We start from the raw sequence: 14,796 nt of genomic DNA on the forward strand, positions 1-14,796 counted from the left end.
ATGATGCAATATACATACTCCACCAGAGGCCCAGACATAAACAAAACCTTCCCGACTACAGCAAGAGCTATGCTGAAAGGAATTTGACTTCAACAAAGACCCTTATAATAAACTTACAATGATCCCAGCTGTCCAGGGGTTTAGGAGGAAGAGGGCACACACCAGAAACGTGCAAGCTAAAACCACACTAATGGATAAGAGGAGCCAGTGACGAAGTCCAATGTACTGCTCCCAGAAGAGAAATGGGTAACCATTAGGGTAGCTGGAGATTCCCAAGCTGGTGTAGTTATTACAGATAGCTCTCACTTTCTCGATAGCCTCCACAAAGTCAGAAGTTTCACGCAATCCATTGAGGTAGAAAGGAAACTGAGCATATTCTATGGGCTCGGCTGCTGGAACTAGGAAAATGACAGCAGTGTTAAAATGCACTTTTGGGAAGAAGATGATATACAGAGACCAGGGTTAGCAAAACATCTTATTCTTCACAGCAAAATGCATAAAAGGTGGCGAATTTGAATTTATTTGTTTGGATTAATTATAGTTTTAAAACTCTCCAATAAAGAGAAACTGGAAACAGTACCTGAGATTACTCTATTTTATCATGCAGTGTGACGGGACGAACACAGCCTCCACCAAGTTCCCTAACAGTTATGTATCATTTAACAGTTATCTTTCAATTCATGTATTTAATCGTGATCAATGTTATAGTGCTTTTTACTGAATACCTAGTCAAAAATCCCTAACTGCAACATAAGAGTAGACAATCAAACAATTAAAAAATTTTATCCAAATGCTCCTCTTTTATGCAGTTTCTTTGAAATCAAAGGTCTTTTCCCTGAGATTAACTGAGATCCACTGACACAAAACTAGAGAAAAATTAGGCTTGAGTAGGTTGGTTGTTTTTTAAAGATTTCCATCAAATATTTGGAAATTCAGATGCAGAAATCCACATTCAGATGGAAATTAGTGGAGGAAAAATCCCCATAATATAGAAATAATGGCTTACCGAGGAAATACATAACATTTTATCTCTTAATAATTTGACAAACCAACACTCTCTATATTTCTTATTGAGTGTAATGCAAGGTCTCCTCTATGACTAGAAAAGAAGTCTTCTTCAACAAGCTTTCGGTTACTGCCATTGTGTGTTCCAACCCTGCAGCTTCATTCAGTTGACTTGCTTAACATGATTTGCCCTATTATAATCTCAACTATAAATTTTCATTAAGACAAAACTTGGCCGACTGCCACAAAGCTCTAGGGTTTGGATACACTGAAGCATGGTTATCCAACCACGTTTCCAAGTGCACCAGTTGTCCCCTATATGCCCTCTCTCCTTCCCTACTGGTGTCCAACTAGCAATCCTCAATTGAAAGCTGAATCAAAGCCAGCTTTTGGTATTGGTGCCAGGAAAACAGTGAATGGTGTGAAGTGGGACTTCTCCCCTAGTCCCTCGAGCTCTTATATGATATCACTGCAGTAGCTAAGTGTATGAGTTACCTTGGTAAAAATTTTAGATATTAAGAACTGAGAACAACCATGATAGAATTTCAGTAATGAAATTTCAGAATAACTCAGGAAGGAATTTCATGAAATGCCCAGGTTTCTCACACAGACAGAACTATCAGGTAACACTTTAAAAAGCAATGCTTACTATAAATTTTTGGAGCTTTAAACTGTTCTATAACTCATTATTCAACATGATAAAACCCTGCAATGGTGTCACAGTCTCAGCAGTGCTTGGATCTCCTATGACTATAGGTAACACAGTGTCTTCTCCTGCTTATGCTTCTGAGCCCTGTGCAGCATCAGGGGTTACTGGTGCTGGAAGGAAGGAGTGGGGGCACTCATGTAAACTGTAGGATGTTAAGACGAAACACAACTTACTCCTCAGCCGTGTTTCTGGCATGTAGTCTGCTTTGTCATGGACCCACTCTGGGCGGTGCGGGCGGATGTTAGCTTGAGAGGCAGCATACGCCACAGGGTCATTGCTAACCCAGGCTGTCAGGTAGATGTAGAAAGCATTTGGGTTAATGATTCCATCCGCATCCACCAGACGCTGTTTAGTCAACTGCAAAATAGGAAGAAATTAGAAGGCTTTCACAGAATAAGTTTTGCTTTCAGCGCTCTTGCCATAATGCTTTCAATAAATGGCCTGGAGATGCAACACACGTATAGAAGGGTAAAAGCAAGAGGGTATGAATCTTCATTTGAAAGCACTTATCAGTAAACTATTGCTGGACAACAAAAACAAAATCTAAGAAAATGCAGTGACAGTGGTTATTTATAAATTAGTACTCATATAATATTTACAATAACCAGTAAATCAACAGATGGTTCTAGAATACACTGAACCAATTAAATCCAAATTCTGAAAAACTGCAGCCAAGAATGAAAAACAACTAAGTTGGAGAAACATATTTAAAGACACGGAAAGAAAACCTGGCAAGAGTCCCTATACATGTCTGTGTGCAGTTAACCTCTGTTGTTAACACTGAAGGAAATGCCACCCAGTAAATGGAGGAGAGCTATAAAAGTAAAACAACATCTGTATAAATTTTGCTAACACTTGCCTCCTATGACCTATGTATTCAGAAAATGCCCAGTGTCAAAAAAGCAGATGACTGCCCCGTGTTATTTGAGTCACTGTGGGCAAATGCATCTGTGGGGTAAACAGCAGTGGTATATTTCCAAGGTTCTGTTAGCCAAATCCTGCACAGCTAGAGCTCTTACAGAGGACTCCATGGGTGAAAAGTATTACTGGGGCTTTTTGTTTTGTTTATTTAAAATTCTGGCTGAGCTCCAGTTCCAGGTCTTTTTAATGAAATGAAAAACAACAGTGACAGCAGTTAAAAAAAAAAAAAAAAGTTGGATTCCAAGGATCTGGATTCAATTAGTCCACAGGATATGCAACAACTGTATGTCTTCAAGCTGTCTCTGGAACTGCACAGTACAGCACTCAACCCCTGTGGGTGCACCACACTTTTCTCCCTCCCAGGCACAGGAAATTATATCAGCAGCTGCAGTCCAATTGCATTTGTTCCACAGCGTACCTGGTACACTCTGCTAAACAAAATCTCACTGAAGGTTTTTCTCTTCGACTCCCTTTCTTTGCCTAATTCATTGCTGAAGCTTCATTCAGACCTGACAGCATGTTGCATGTTGCTATACAGCAGTGTGTTTCACACACTACAGTAACTTTGAACAATGTACTCTGTAAATCTGTCAACCTTTAATGCCAAGAAGAAAAAAAGAAAGACAGTAAGCAGAACTGCCAAGAAGTTCATTAAAAACACTATTTTTCTGCCTGAAAGTACAGTGAGTTGATGATGACTCTCAGAGAAGAGAAGGTATGTTATTGAAGAATTTCTTCTTCAGCATTTGAAATCTACTTTTAGTAAGGACTCATTCCTAATGTATTTTCACTTACAAATGGCTACAGCAAATGCAGTCATGCTGTGGTAACCTCAGGCATATTTTATTTAGTCAGCTTTAACAACTGCCATTTGTAGTTTTACAGCACTTCAGATGTATTTAGTGATGGTGGTACAAGAATATGATACTGCATGTAATCATTTCAGTCTCCTTCCTCTATAATTCATCAATATCTTTTTTAAATTGTTCTTCTTTGAACAAATCAGTAGGAACAAAACAAATAATTGCAAATGTCCAGCATAGGACTGAACTCCATACACCTATGGATGCAGAGATGTGTTTTTCACAACAATTTCCATGGAAACTGTGCATGTCTGGAATGAGAGCACAAAATGCCCACCACCCAGTAACAATCTAGGACTGGTATTTGCCATGTTGATTTAAGCACTTTGCAACATAGGCCATAGTGCATCTGAGGAGTGGCTTCAGCAACATCAGCAAGGCCATACAAGAAAGGCATAATTCAGACATTCAGCTCCTTGCGCTGGAAAAAAGATACTACAACCTCTGTAGACTTTGCAGCTTCCCCCACTCCTGATGACTTGTGTATTGTTGTGTAACCCAGCATGGACTCCAATACACTACCTGGTTGATGTCAATGGGCTTTGCATGGTTGCCTGTTTGTACCAAGAGTTTGTAAGCCAAAACAGCATCATCAGAACCATTTTTATAGCTGTTGTAAGTGATCTTCCCAGTTTCCCAGTCGCTGTCAAATGCATCCTGAAGTCCTGAGGAATTAAGAGAGACAAAGGAGAGACAAAATAAGCAGGTGAAGAATTGAAAGGTGAATAAAAAAAGCAGGTTAATATTATAAACAAGTTTCAGAAGGAGAAAGAATAATGATGCTTTTTCATAGCTGAATCAGGATGAAAATTACTGACCTGGTTCCCCCTAAATTTGGGGCCCCACACTGACAGTGTATGGGAAGTGTCAGTTGTGTGTCCAATATTTTGCCCAAAGAAAGGCAGGAGAAGCAAGAAAATGCAAGGGAGAAGCCTCAGGAGTCTCCAGGTTGTGCAAACCAGCAAAGTTGAGCTAGCAAGCTGCAGATGCCTTGTGATTTGGCAAAAATGTCTTCCCCTCAAGGGAAATTGAAGATCTTCCCCAAGTATTCCACTTGGTGAAGTGTATGGGAAAGAGTTAATCTTGTTTAGAACAGAAAAGGGCTGAGCTCAGCTCTCATCTAGCTTCACCATCTTGCCACCAAAGGAGACATAAGTCTGTTATCTAGAAGGGAAACGTTCTTCTTACTAGCCTCTGCCTCACCAAAACCCTGGCTGAGTGCACGGAGCCAGAGAGGAGGACACACACAACTCTCATTACTGTTTTGAGCTACTGCAGAGCACTGGGGCAATAGCTTCTATGCTATAACCAGAAATTCCACTACGAGCGGGGAGAAAAACACTCAAACTTTCAACTTCAAACAGCAACTCAGCTGCTCCTCAAGCACAGCGTGAGTGAACACGATTTTGTCAATTTGTTCCATCTGTTCAACTTGTGCAGCTAACACAAGTCATGAGATCTGCTGCCAGCACGTGTAAAGATCACAGCCAACACCTATTCACTCTCAACTGTTATTTTCCTCCTTGCCACCCTTCAAGAGGGAGGGAATACCTCACAGCAGAAATTTGGATCAGATTTAGTACAGGAAGCCACAGCCCAGTACAAGGAGGCTCTGTGCATGCAGATGACAAACCGCATGTCCAGGGAAGGGAAGAAAAAGGCCGGGGGAGTGGCGGTGGAGGAAATCGTCGACCCACCTCACAGCTGGGCCGAGGAGCCGTAATGAAAACCATCACTGCAGGCTGGATAGGTTAGCTACAGCTGTACTGAGATGAGGGCACTGGAAGAGAAAATGCACCCAGCTGACACTGTCTCGGGGCAGCGTACCCATTCCCATTGACAAACTCGTCCTCTCCTCCTTAGAAAACTGCCTCCTATGCTGTCTCACTAAACCACGGCAAATCATGTGAAGCCAACAGGCTGAGACCCAAATTATGAAAGACGACTGCCAGATCTCTGCATGCAGTCCTCTAGCACTGCTCCAGGAGGAGGACAATTCGCAATCAGGTTTTCTGACATCACCAAAGGACTTTAAGGTTCCCTTTCAAAAAAGCACTACTTGCTGGCACTGCACAGAGGGGAAACACTGGTACAAGTACACAAAAATACCAATCCATCCTTCTGTGCCAAGTTCAGCTCCACATCAGTTTTTCACAAAGTGGCCAAGTGAGAGTATCTGGGCTATCATATCACTGACAAGAAACACAATGGCTTTGGAAAGTGAACAAGATGCTGTCAAAAAAGCACATGGAAAAGAAGGAGACTACCTAAGAACAGTGTGAGGGAGACACTTCCAGGAGAAGTGTCTCCTTTCCACAGAAGGAGCACACAAACTGCTAGGATAGACAGCACATCAGAGCACAGCTTCACATAAACATCCCACTCCTGTCAGGGGGCTCCACAGACACAACAACAAACAAATCCATTGGCATATGACATACCAGTCTGAGGTTGCAAAAAAGGGCATGTACTTGGAAACATTACTGCAGTGGGTGAAAACTCAGCTCTCTTACATCTCTACTACACTCCCCTGCTCCCTTATTCTCACAGGTTTGGTCATCCTTCAAACTCTGCTCCCTTTTACACTTTTATTCTTCAGCTAGCTTAAACACTTTTATGTTTCAGGTCATTTTATAATTCACCTTGCTGAAGCTGAAAGTCTACAGAAAGAATATTAAGAAACCATTGGCAGTTGTACTTAATTTCTGAAAAATTTCAAACTTGCAAGAAGTAAAATTTGCTATTACACTGCAAAATTTGTAGTAGATTTTGCTGCTTTCAAAGCAAACATGTCCATAACAATTATTTTAATAGATACTTAATCTATCATAAGTGGGATAAATTATATGTTTCTGAGCAGAAAGAGGAAAGTATCTTGCTGACATCTTTCTGCAGAAAAGTTAATAGAAATTAAGGGAATTTTTAAAACTTTTTATAAGGGATTTTTTCACATGAGCAGTCACTTTCACTTAGTGCTTCAGAAGAAAGTGACAATATCAAAAATTATGTCAGAGTGGGGGTGAGGAAGGAATTCCTACTAGCTCATGTGAGCAGCTGCCACCTTGAAACACTGCATAAGATTTCCCTTTGCAAAAACAAAAAGCCTAATTAGAAGCTGTCAGGGAGTCCAAGCTACCTCATTTACATTTGGTCACTAACAAAAGCAATGTTAACATTTCCAGTTTAAATGAATGATTAGTGTAGACTTTTCTTCTGTTGCATTTTCAGTAATAGAAAATATGGTAACATAAACAGTACTAGAAAGCAAAATAAAAGGGGTCTCTGAAAAGATAAGTGCATGAGGCAGAAGGCAAACTCCCTGCTATTAGATGAGGGAGAATGCACAGCTAAACCAAGGATGCCTTCTTAGTAAAAAATGGTTGTTGACATGGTGTTACATGCTCCATTCTGCTGGACAAATGTGTGTGTGTCAGAAGGCCATCTTGAGCCATTAACCTCTGGCACTGGATTCACAGTCAAGTCGGCAAGAATTAGCTATGCAGGTCAAAGCTGCTCCTACTTCGATTATCCAGTCTTTCCAGCACATAAAACTATGCCAGTAGAATTGCTCTACCTCACGGAGGATTCTCATCTGTACCTTGTTTGTAAATTCTATCTTCATCTTCCCTTCCCTGGACTCTTTTGGCATCAGCCATAGTTGGTAACAATCAGGTGTTATTCTGCCTGTTAGACTGCACCTTTAAAATAATTCCCCAACTACTACAAGCATGGCAGCTTTTAGTACAACAGTCTAGCTTCCCCCTGTAACATCAATTCCCTGTACCACTTGAAAATATAATCTCTTTCTATTGATACATCTCAACATCCTCCTTTAGAGCCCCATGAATGCAGTATCACACTCTGTGCCAAGAGCCCTGCAACTTTACAAAGCAACAGGGTTGTATTAGTTGTGACCCCTCAGAAAAAGTAGGGAGAAGAGGTAAGGATACAGACCTAAACACTAATTAATAATCATACTGATTAATTCTAAAGCTGCGTGTGATCAAAAGGCCAATCCACAGCCTGTCACAGGACTGGCATGTCACACGGACCACAGTAAGTCAGCTTCCTGGAGTCACCCTGACTATTCTACTGCGACATTTGAGCTCCACACAGCCTGTCAGTATGCCCCAGGTACCAGGAATATACACTGCTCCTCTAGTGGAAGAAAAGCAGAGGACAAATAAGAATAGGCTGGCTAACATGGACTGGAGGGGAAAAGTAACTATGTGCTGAGCTAAGTACAGAGTATGAACAACGCTATGAGAAGAGCATGGGTGCACAGAACACACACGAGCACGGGCATACAGTGTTAGGGGACATGCAGGCCCTTGGCCACACAAACAGTCCTTAGCGCAAGAGGGACACAAGGGATTGCAAAGAGGACAGGGAGGCACCCAAAGTGAAAGGGGTTTGGGAAGGTATGTGGTGCGCCTGACAGAGGGGCACTGGGAATGGGAGCACTCCTGGGAGTAACAGCAAGTGGGCCAGCCTCCAGCATTTCATTTAGAGCAGCCTGCAAAGGAGCAAATCCAAGGGCACCTCCTCCTGACTTTATCGTTGGCAGACTCTGCTGAGGTTGAGCACTAATAAAGCTTCCTGAACACAATCTCAGATTTCCATCTCCCTCGTGGGGGAGGGGGAAAAAGAGAAAGGGGGGACACCAGACACACTTTTTCCTACTGTTTTGGAACAGCAGCAAAAAATAACCACAAAAAAACCCAAAGTAAACAGCAGAGGTTTAAGATAATTTGGAAAAGCATGTAGAAGGACGATTGCTTAGAATTCTAGCAAGTATAGTAAGGTTCCAATCCAGCAAACATCTAGCTACATTGAATTTTCTTCCTGCCAGTAATGCCGTCCCTTACACTCAATATGCTTATGTGAGCAAAATATTTTAAATAAAGCTTCCAGTAAGTAGACTGCAATGAATGGATCCAATGTATTTAAAAACCATTAAAAAACCCCAAAGCTAATAGCTGAAATACTGCTTTGCATTATTTAGGAATGCATTAAACACATGGGAAACCTCATTTTGTGTAGATTTGTCACTTACATGCATCTGCTTTCCTAATATTGTTTAACATATTTTCAGAAGGAATAAAATACAACAGATACTGACAGTTACTTATATGTTCTCTAAGAATCACAGGCTGCAGTGGTCATCTGTACACAATTAAGTTTAAAATTTACAGTCTCATCAGGTCAGCACAATTTTTTTTTTTTTTTTGCAAACACTTTCTAGAGATTCTCCCAATAGAAAGACATAGGTAGCATCAAAGTAATCCTGGGCAGGGTATGTTGGCTGTCAAAGTATCTTCAATATTCAATTACTTGGTTTCAATATAATTATCATCACAGTACCTGAAAGGCCAGGTCTCTCTTATCTTTCCCCACCCTGTTACACTTCAGCACAGAAAAGCAGCACCACAGAAAGGGTAAGTGTAGTTGATTGGAAACCTGGACTATGCAGTAAGTTCCTAGCCCAATAAAACACACAAGCCACACTGAGTTTTCTTCATGCCAGCAGTCCCAGTTGTAGCCAGCAAGATCACTCAAGAGCTGAAAGTTAAGTCTGTGTCACAATACATCAGCGGACAGGGATTTTTCATTCTCTGCTCTGAAAACACTCACCAAATATTTATTTACCCAAGACACAGGGCCGTATTTGGCTATAATGCATAACACCTTATCAACTGCTTAGACATGAATGGCATGGATATAATCCCCTGAAGCTTCAAAACTGTCTTACTGGGGAGTAAACTTAAACACAAAGAAAATAAGTGACATAGTGTGAGCCCACATGTGAGTTCAAAGCAGCATCTAGGCATTCTCCCAACTGCTCAGAGCCTTTAACTGTGTGACTGTATTACAGCAATACCACTGTGAACAGCTGCTCTTTCTGACAAACTAGGAAAAGTTTCTATAACGCTCTCTTACCTTGCAGCCAGTCTCGAAAGTAGTGCAACCACATCTTGGGGAGCTGCCTATCCTCTTCCAACAAAACATATGCCACGTTGCTGAAACTTCTGTGAAGTTCATAAAGTAAGTGCTGGACATTTGGATAGTCTGCTTTTTGAGTCACAATATACATGTTGTAGAATGAAAAGTACTTGAACTGTGCAGCAATAAAGTCATATTCCCGTGTTTCCCGTGGTACAATGTCTGTGAGATCTAGTCCATCTCTTACCCGGGTAGTTCCATAAAGGCTGAGCCCAAGTAAACCCAGAAAAAGAAAAATAACCACAATCTGCAACAGAAAACAGAGATGTATTTGGTTTTAGGCTTCTAACGGAGCTAACAAATCATAGTGTCATACTACAAAGCCAAATTAAAAATTAACATCCATCAGTACTTTCAAGCTTTTATTTTTCTGATTTTTTTTCATGCATATGCATACTACAAGACTAATGTCATTTGTTCTTCCTTGAAGGAGCTCTGCATTATGGATGAGAAGTTTCTATTGTAGTAAAGTTTAAAAGTGACATTAATTTCACTGTTCACAAGCTTGTGTTACTAAAAGTCACCAGAACCCTCACTCATAACATATATTTTAAGTATGTCTCTATAGCACTTGCCAGATAAAACTTCTAAAAAAAAAATCAGCTGTAAATGATTAAAAACTGTTACTTCACAAGAGTTGTATTTATTCCTCATATTTAAAGCCATTGCTAGGATAGTTTTTTAACTGGACAAGGCAGAAATCTAATTTTGCAAACCTGGTAAATAGTTCTCCGATTACCTTAGCTTTTGGTTTTAGGAGGAATGGAGCATAATGCTTTTCTGCAAAAGATGAGAGCGTCCACTTCGTACAGGGTTGCTCAAGGCAATGTATACTGGAGTCTGAGAATTGGGAAAGTAAATCCCTCGTCGAGCTTGTGCTTTCTGGGCTCTGGCAGCTCAGGTTATCTTGTGTCACTGTCACTGGCTGCACAGATATTTCTGAGCGAGGCTCTGCTGTGGTGTAGTACACCTGCGTGTGAGGATCATATTCTGTACGCAGCTGCACTGTGGACTGCATTGTAATCTGAGTTTCATGTGCAAAACTGTGGCTGCTGTATGGGGGTGGAGGACTGTAGCAAGTATTGTCATTTTCTGCATACGCTTGAGGCTCAACCTGAATCACTCTAGTGACACACGGGCTGTAAGAGAAGAAAAAAACGTCTGATCACATTGAGACAGATCCTTATTTTAATCAGGCTAGACAGGATAACATGCTTTCATCTGAGATTGCTTCTACTGCTATCGCAGAGTTTACATTAATTATGTGTAACACTTAGATATTAATTTCATTCTGTGCATTTAGGAAACATCTCTCAGACATTGTTCATAGTGTAGGGCCCTGAGAATACCTGCTAATTTCTTGTCCTCCAGGAAGAAGGAAACAGCATCTGTGTGAAGCCACTGACATGTACACACATCACTGCATTAATTATACTTGCTTATCAGATGGTGGTACCTCTGATGTACAACAGATTCAGTTGTACATCTGAATGCACAGTAAGTCTGTGAGTTTGCATCTCTGTACCCACGCTGAGAATTAAGATATTTATATGAAGAGGGAAATGCATAACATAGCTAGTTCCTGTGTTTAGAACAAATGAAGTAAGCGTTAAATAATATCTGGGCCTTCTGGATAAGATCTCAGACTTTTGGGAGGCAGGTTGAAATGATTTGCCACATACTGACTGAATATTTTATGAATCGGGAAAACATTAAAATATTAATGAAAGGATTAATTCTTAGGAACGATGGGCCATATGAAGAGACAAAATCACAGAAGTAATTGAAGTATTCCCTTTATTTTAGTCTATGCAGGACCCTAATAGTTACCTAGTTTATATTAAAAAAATATAATTATCAGAGACAAGCCTATTCCTGTACATGAGAAATGACAAATGGATGATACAAAACAATGTCAGATATCTTTCACCAAGTGCACAAATCCTACAAAAACAAGAGGAATTCAGAATGTTGCCTACCTAATCAAAGCAAGCTCTCACTAACTGCATTTCTTCACATGCAAAGAGGCTGAATTCTGATGCACATTTCGTGCAGCTTTAGATAAGGGAATAAATAGAAGGTCTGAGTGTCCTGAGTTCTTGAGAAACAGGGCTCCAATACTCTGATACATTCAGCTGTTCTCGGGAACTATGACTGAATAAGAAATAGCTTGGGATCTACTCCCTGTTTTAACCATGCCCTCAGAGACAAATTTAGTAAAATGTTTTCTTCCTTTGACATTAAATATTAAACTATCAGCTCCTGGATGCGTGCAAAAGGCTATAGTGTCCCAATGCAGATTCTCTACATCTTGGTTATGACAGTAGGAGTACATGTAGAAGTGTAGCTCATCCTCTTCAATGCAGTCAAAAGTAAAAACTAAGGTAGAAAAGATGTTTCTTTTCCAAGCAGTGGCTCCACTGATGACAGCAGACTCCTAACCCCCATTATAGGCTCAGAGTTGGCTGTGTATCAGGCGAGAGTATGTTTGTACACACTTTTGAATGGCAGTATCACCATTCTGTAATACTACTGCAGCCACAAAGGACACTTTATCAAGCATTATCCTGTAAAGGTAGCAATTATTCCTTATAGTGCTATGAAAAACTCACCTAAGGGGAAGTAATTTCACAGATTATTTATTTAGGTTTAAAGGCATAAAAGCATAAAAATTAACACATAATGATTTACTGTAAGTCAGGCTTTTCAGTATCCTGAGTTATGAACAGCTTTCCAAGATTAGCCAGTACTGGTACTGGACACCTTGCAGTAAGTCATAACCTTCTAAAAATACTTCAAGATATTCCTAAATAATGGATCTTTCATCTGCTTTCAGAATGTTGTTCTCCAACAGTCAAAATGAACATATGTAGGAATGAAGGGAAAAGTATGGGGGAAAGGGGATGTGGGGGAAGAGAGGGAGGCAGATGTATTTCAGCTTTTCCCTTCAAGCAGGTAAAAAACAAGGCAGCAAACATAAGCCAGTCACTAGCAATGAAATGGTAACAATAACATTCTTCTTTAATGAAGAACTCCCCCTCGTGACAAGGAATGGATGCACTGATTGGTGACCACAGGAAGGACAAAGCTACTGCTAATTCTCACCTTGTAAAACAGCAAAATATGTCCAGTCTCCTGTCTTCCCGACGATAAAGGTCTATGCTCAGGATAGCAGGGAAAATCAGCAGAACCATAGCAAAATTGAACACCACCACAACTGCTGCCTAGAGACAATCATAGGATAAGTAATGCTGCCAAACTTCATTTAGGGCATCAGCTTTACAAAGCATAAAAATCCCTTTCAATTCTCATCCCCATTTACCATTGCAATCCACCTGATGCTTTCAAGCTTTTGCCTGAGCACACAGAGATATGTATTTACATCCCCATTTCATTATGGTAGGACTATTGTGGTGAATTAACTTAATTTAATACTCAACCTTGTATTATTATAATACATCTGTGCCTGGATATGTGGTGATTATTTTTAAAGAGGAAAAACAGTCTGTTTACTCAGTAATCATATTTTTACATAAAAATCTGACATATTTAGAGTCTCAAAGCAAAATAAAATGGAAGAAAACCTGAAACTAGAACTGAAGGTCTTACATTTATGGGATCTGAAGCAATTTAAGTATCACAATAGTATTAAAGCATGTTATTAAATCAGAAAAGAAGATCTCAGTAAATTTCAAAAAAAACAGATCACTTTTGTGAAATACTGTGCACTTGATAGTCTTACTTAAAAGTTTAGCCAAGAAAGAGCAGTATTTTGAATTTATCAGGGATTATTTTTAAAGTATAATCAAAATTAAACTAGCATCTCATAGCAAATATATGTATCAATACGCCTGTGTTTAACAGAGCTTGATTTATGAGCCAGTCCACCAAAATGAGTCTTAAATTGGAATAAGAATACTTGATTTAATTTGTAAAGCAAGTATCACATAATGAAAAAAACAACCTCCCCGCCCACCCCCTTTCAAACCATACTCCAAACCCTTTCCCACACAGAGATTCCCAGAGAATTTCCATAAACATATGTGGTGCAGCATCTATCATTATTATTGATAGCATTTATTTGTAATGCAGAATTGTTAGGAGCCCTACACATTACAAAGGGAAAGCTGGGCACTGGGAACTGGAAGACAGTTGTAAGAGTAGGAGAAACACTATGAAAAAAAAAATGTTCAGCCACCAACCAATGAAAAGAAAAAACCGTTTGAAAGCCTTATGTTTTACCCATTTGGCAAGCAGTAGCTATCTCAATATGTTAAGCTATCTGTATATAAACTATCAAGTCCCTCCACCTGTAACTTCTGAAATACTGACTACTTGAGTTAATACAGTCTTAAAAAAAGAACAAAAGTTGGGCTATAAAAATGACCCAATATAAATGTGATGTCTTTTTTTCCAAAAGAAATATATGGTTCCTTTTGATCTTGAGAGATCAGACCTCAAAATTGGCAGTGCGAACAATATGATATCCAAAATCCATGTTTTAAAAATTCTTTAGTGGCTTTTCAATTAAATTACATAAATTGCTTAAATTTATCTGCAAAAATGAAAGTAATAACACCCTGAATGATTTTTACAGTTTTGAAATAGTCAGAATATAATAAAAAGCTTAGATATTGTTTTTACTGTTCTTAAAATGACAGAACCAACTAGTTACGTAAATATTTTCTAGTAATTTCATTCAAAAATATACTGTGTACAAAAGCTAGTTTTATTGCTGTTTCTGTTTCCTAGTCTCCAGCCTGCTTGAAGTAAGATTTTAGTACTGTTTGTTGTCTGTAGACGTGGCTACTAAAACAGAATATACCTGGTACTTGAAGACAAATTAGTATTTAGTCATCTTTGCAAGAAAAGATCCAATGATTATTTAATGATTTATAAATATGCACACAGAAAGGTAGGCAAGGTCATAGCCAAGACTTTAAAATTAAGTGATTTACTTTTGATCTGCTCTAGAATTAATTCAATCTGTCAGCAAAACAAATGGCTGCTGTTGAAAGAAAGGTGTTTGTTGGACCTCATTCTTACAACTGCTTTCTTTGCTGGTGCTAAACCAAAAAAAAGGATGAATCACCCATATAACATGAATAATTAGTTGTGCCTAACCAAGATCTTGTATCAAGGATCAGCTAAGATTTACTGAGATTTGGAAAAAATAGCTGAAGTCTGACTCAATAATTCTTACTTCTCTCAGCATGGCCAAAAAACTAACAGAAGTCCTCTCTTTCTGCTCTAAAAACTGCAAATACTTCACGTCATATCAGTTCCCTTACTAGA

The 14,796-nt window shown here is 39.4% G+C and overlaps 1 protein-coding gene across 4 annotated transcripts in view; it reads right to left on the minus strand.

Annotated features, from left to right (window-relative positions):
* Positions 1–14,796, minus strand: part of PTCH1 (patched 1) — a 67,499-nt gene that overhangs the window by 14,502 nt on the left and 38,201 nt on the right. For all 4 annotated transcript variants that reach the window (XM_041399467.1, XM_041399466.1, XM_041399465.1 and 1 more), the window contains 6 exons: positions 12,607–12,725; positions 10,241–10,640; positions 9,439–9,748; positions 4,021–4,163; positions 1,888–2,071; positions 118–398 (listed from right to left, as the gene is read on the minus strand). In XM_041399467.1, the coding sequence (XP_041255401.1) occupies positions 118–398; positions 1,888–2,071; positions 4,021–4,163; positions 9,439–9,748; positions 10,241–10,640; positions 12,607–12,725 (1,437 nt within the window). The remainder of the gene's footprint in view (positions 1–117; positions 399–1,887; positions 2,072–4,020; positions 4,164–9,438; positions 9,749–10,240; positions 10,641–12,606; positions 12,726–14,796) is intronic.

This window comes from Onychostruthus taczanowskii, unplaced genomic scaffold, assembly GCF_017590055.1.
Source record: "Onychostruthus taczanowskii isolate IOZ18803 unplaced genomic scaffold, ASM1759005v1 scaffold160, whole genome shotgun sequence".
Lineage (NCBI taxonomy): Eukaryota > Metazoa > Chordata > Aves > Passeriformes > Passeridae > Onychostruthus > Onychostruthus taczanowskii.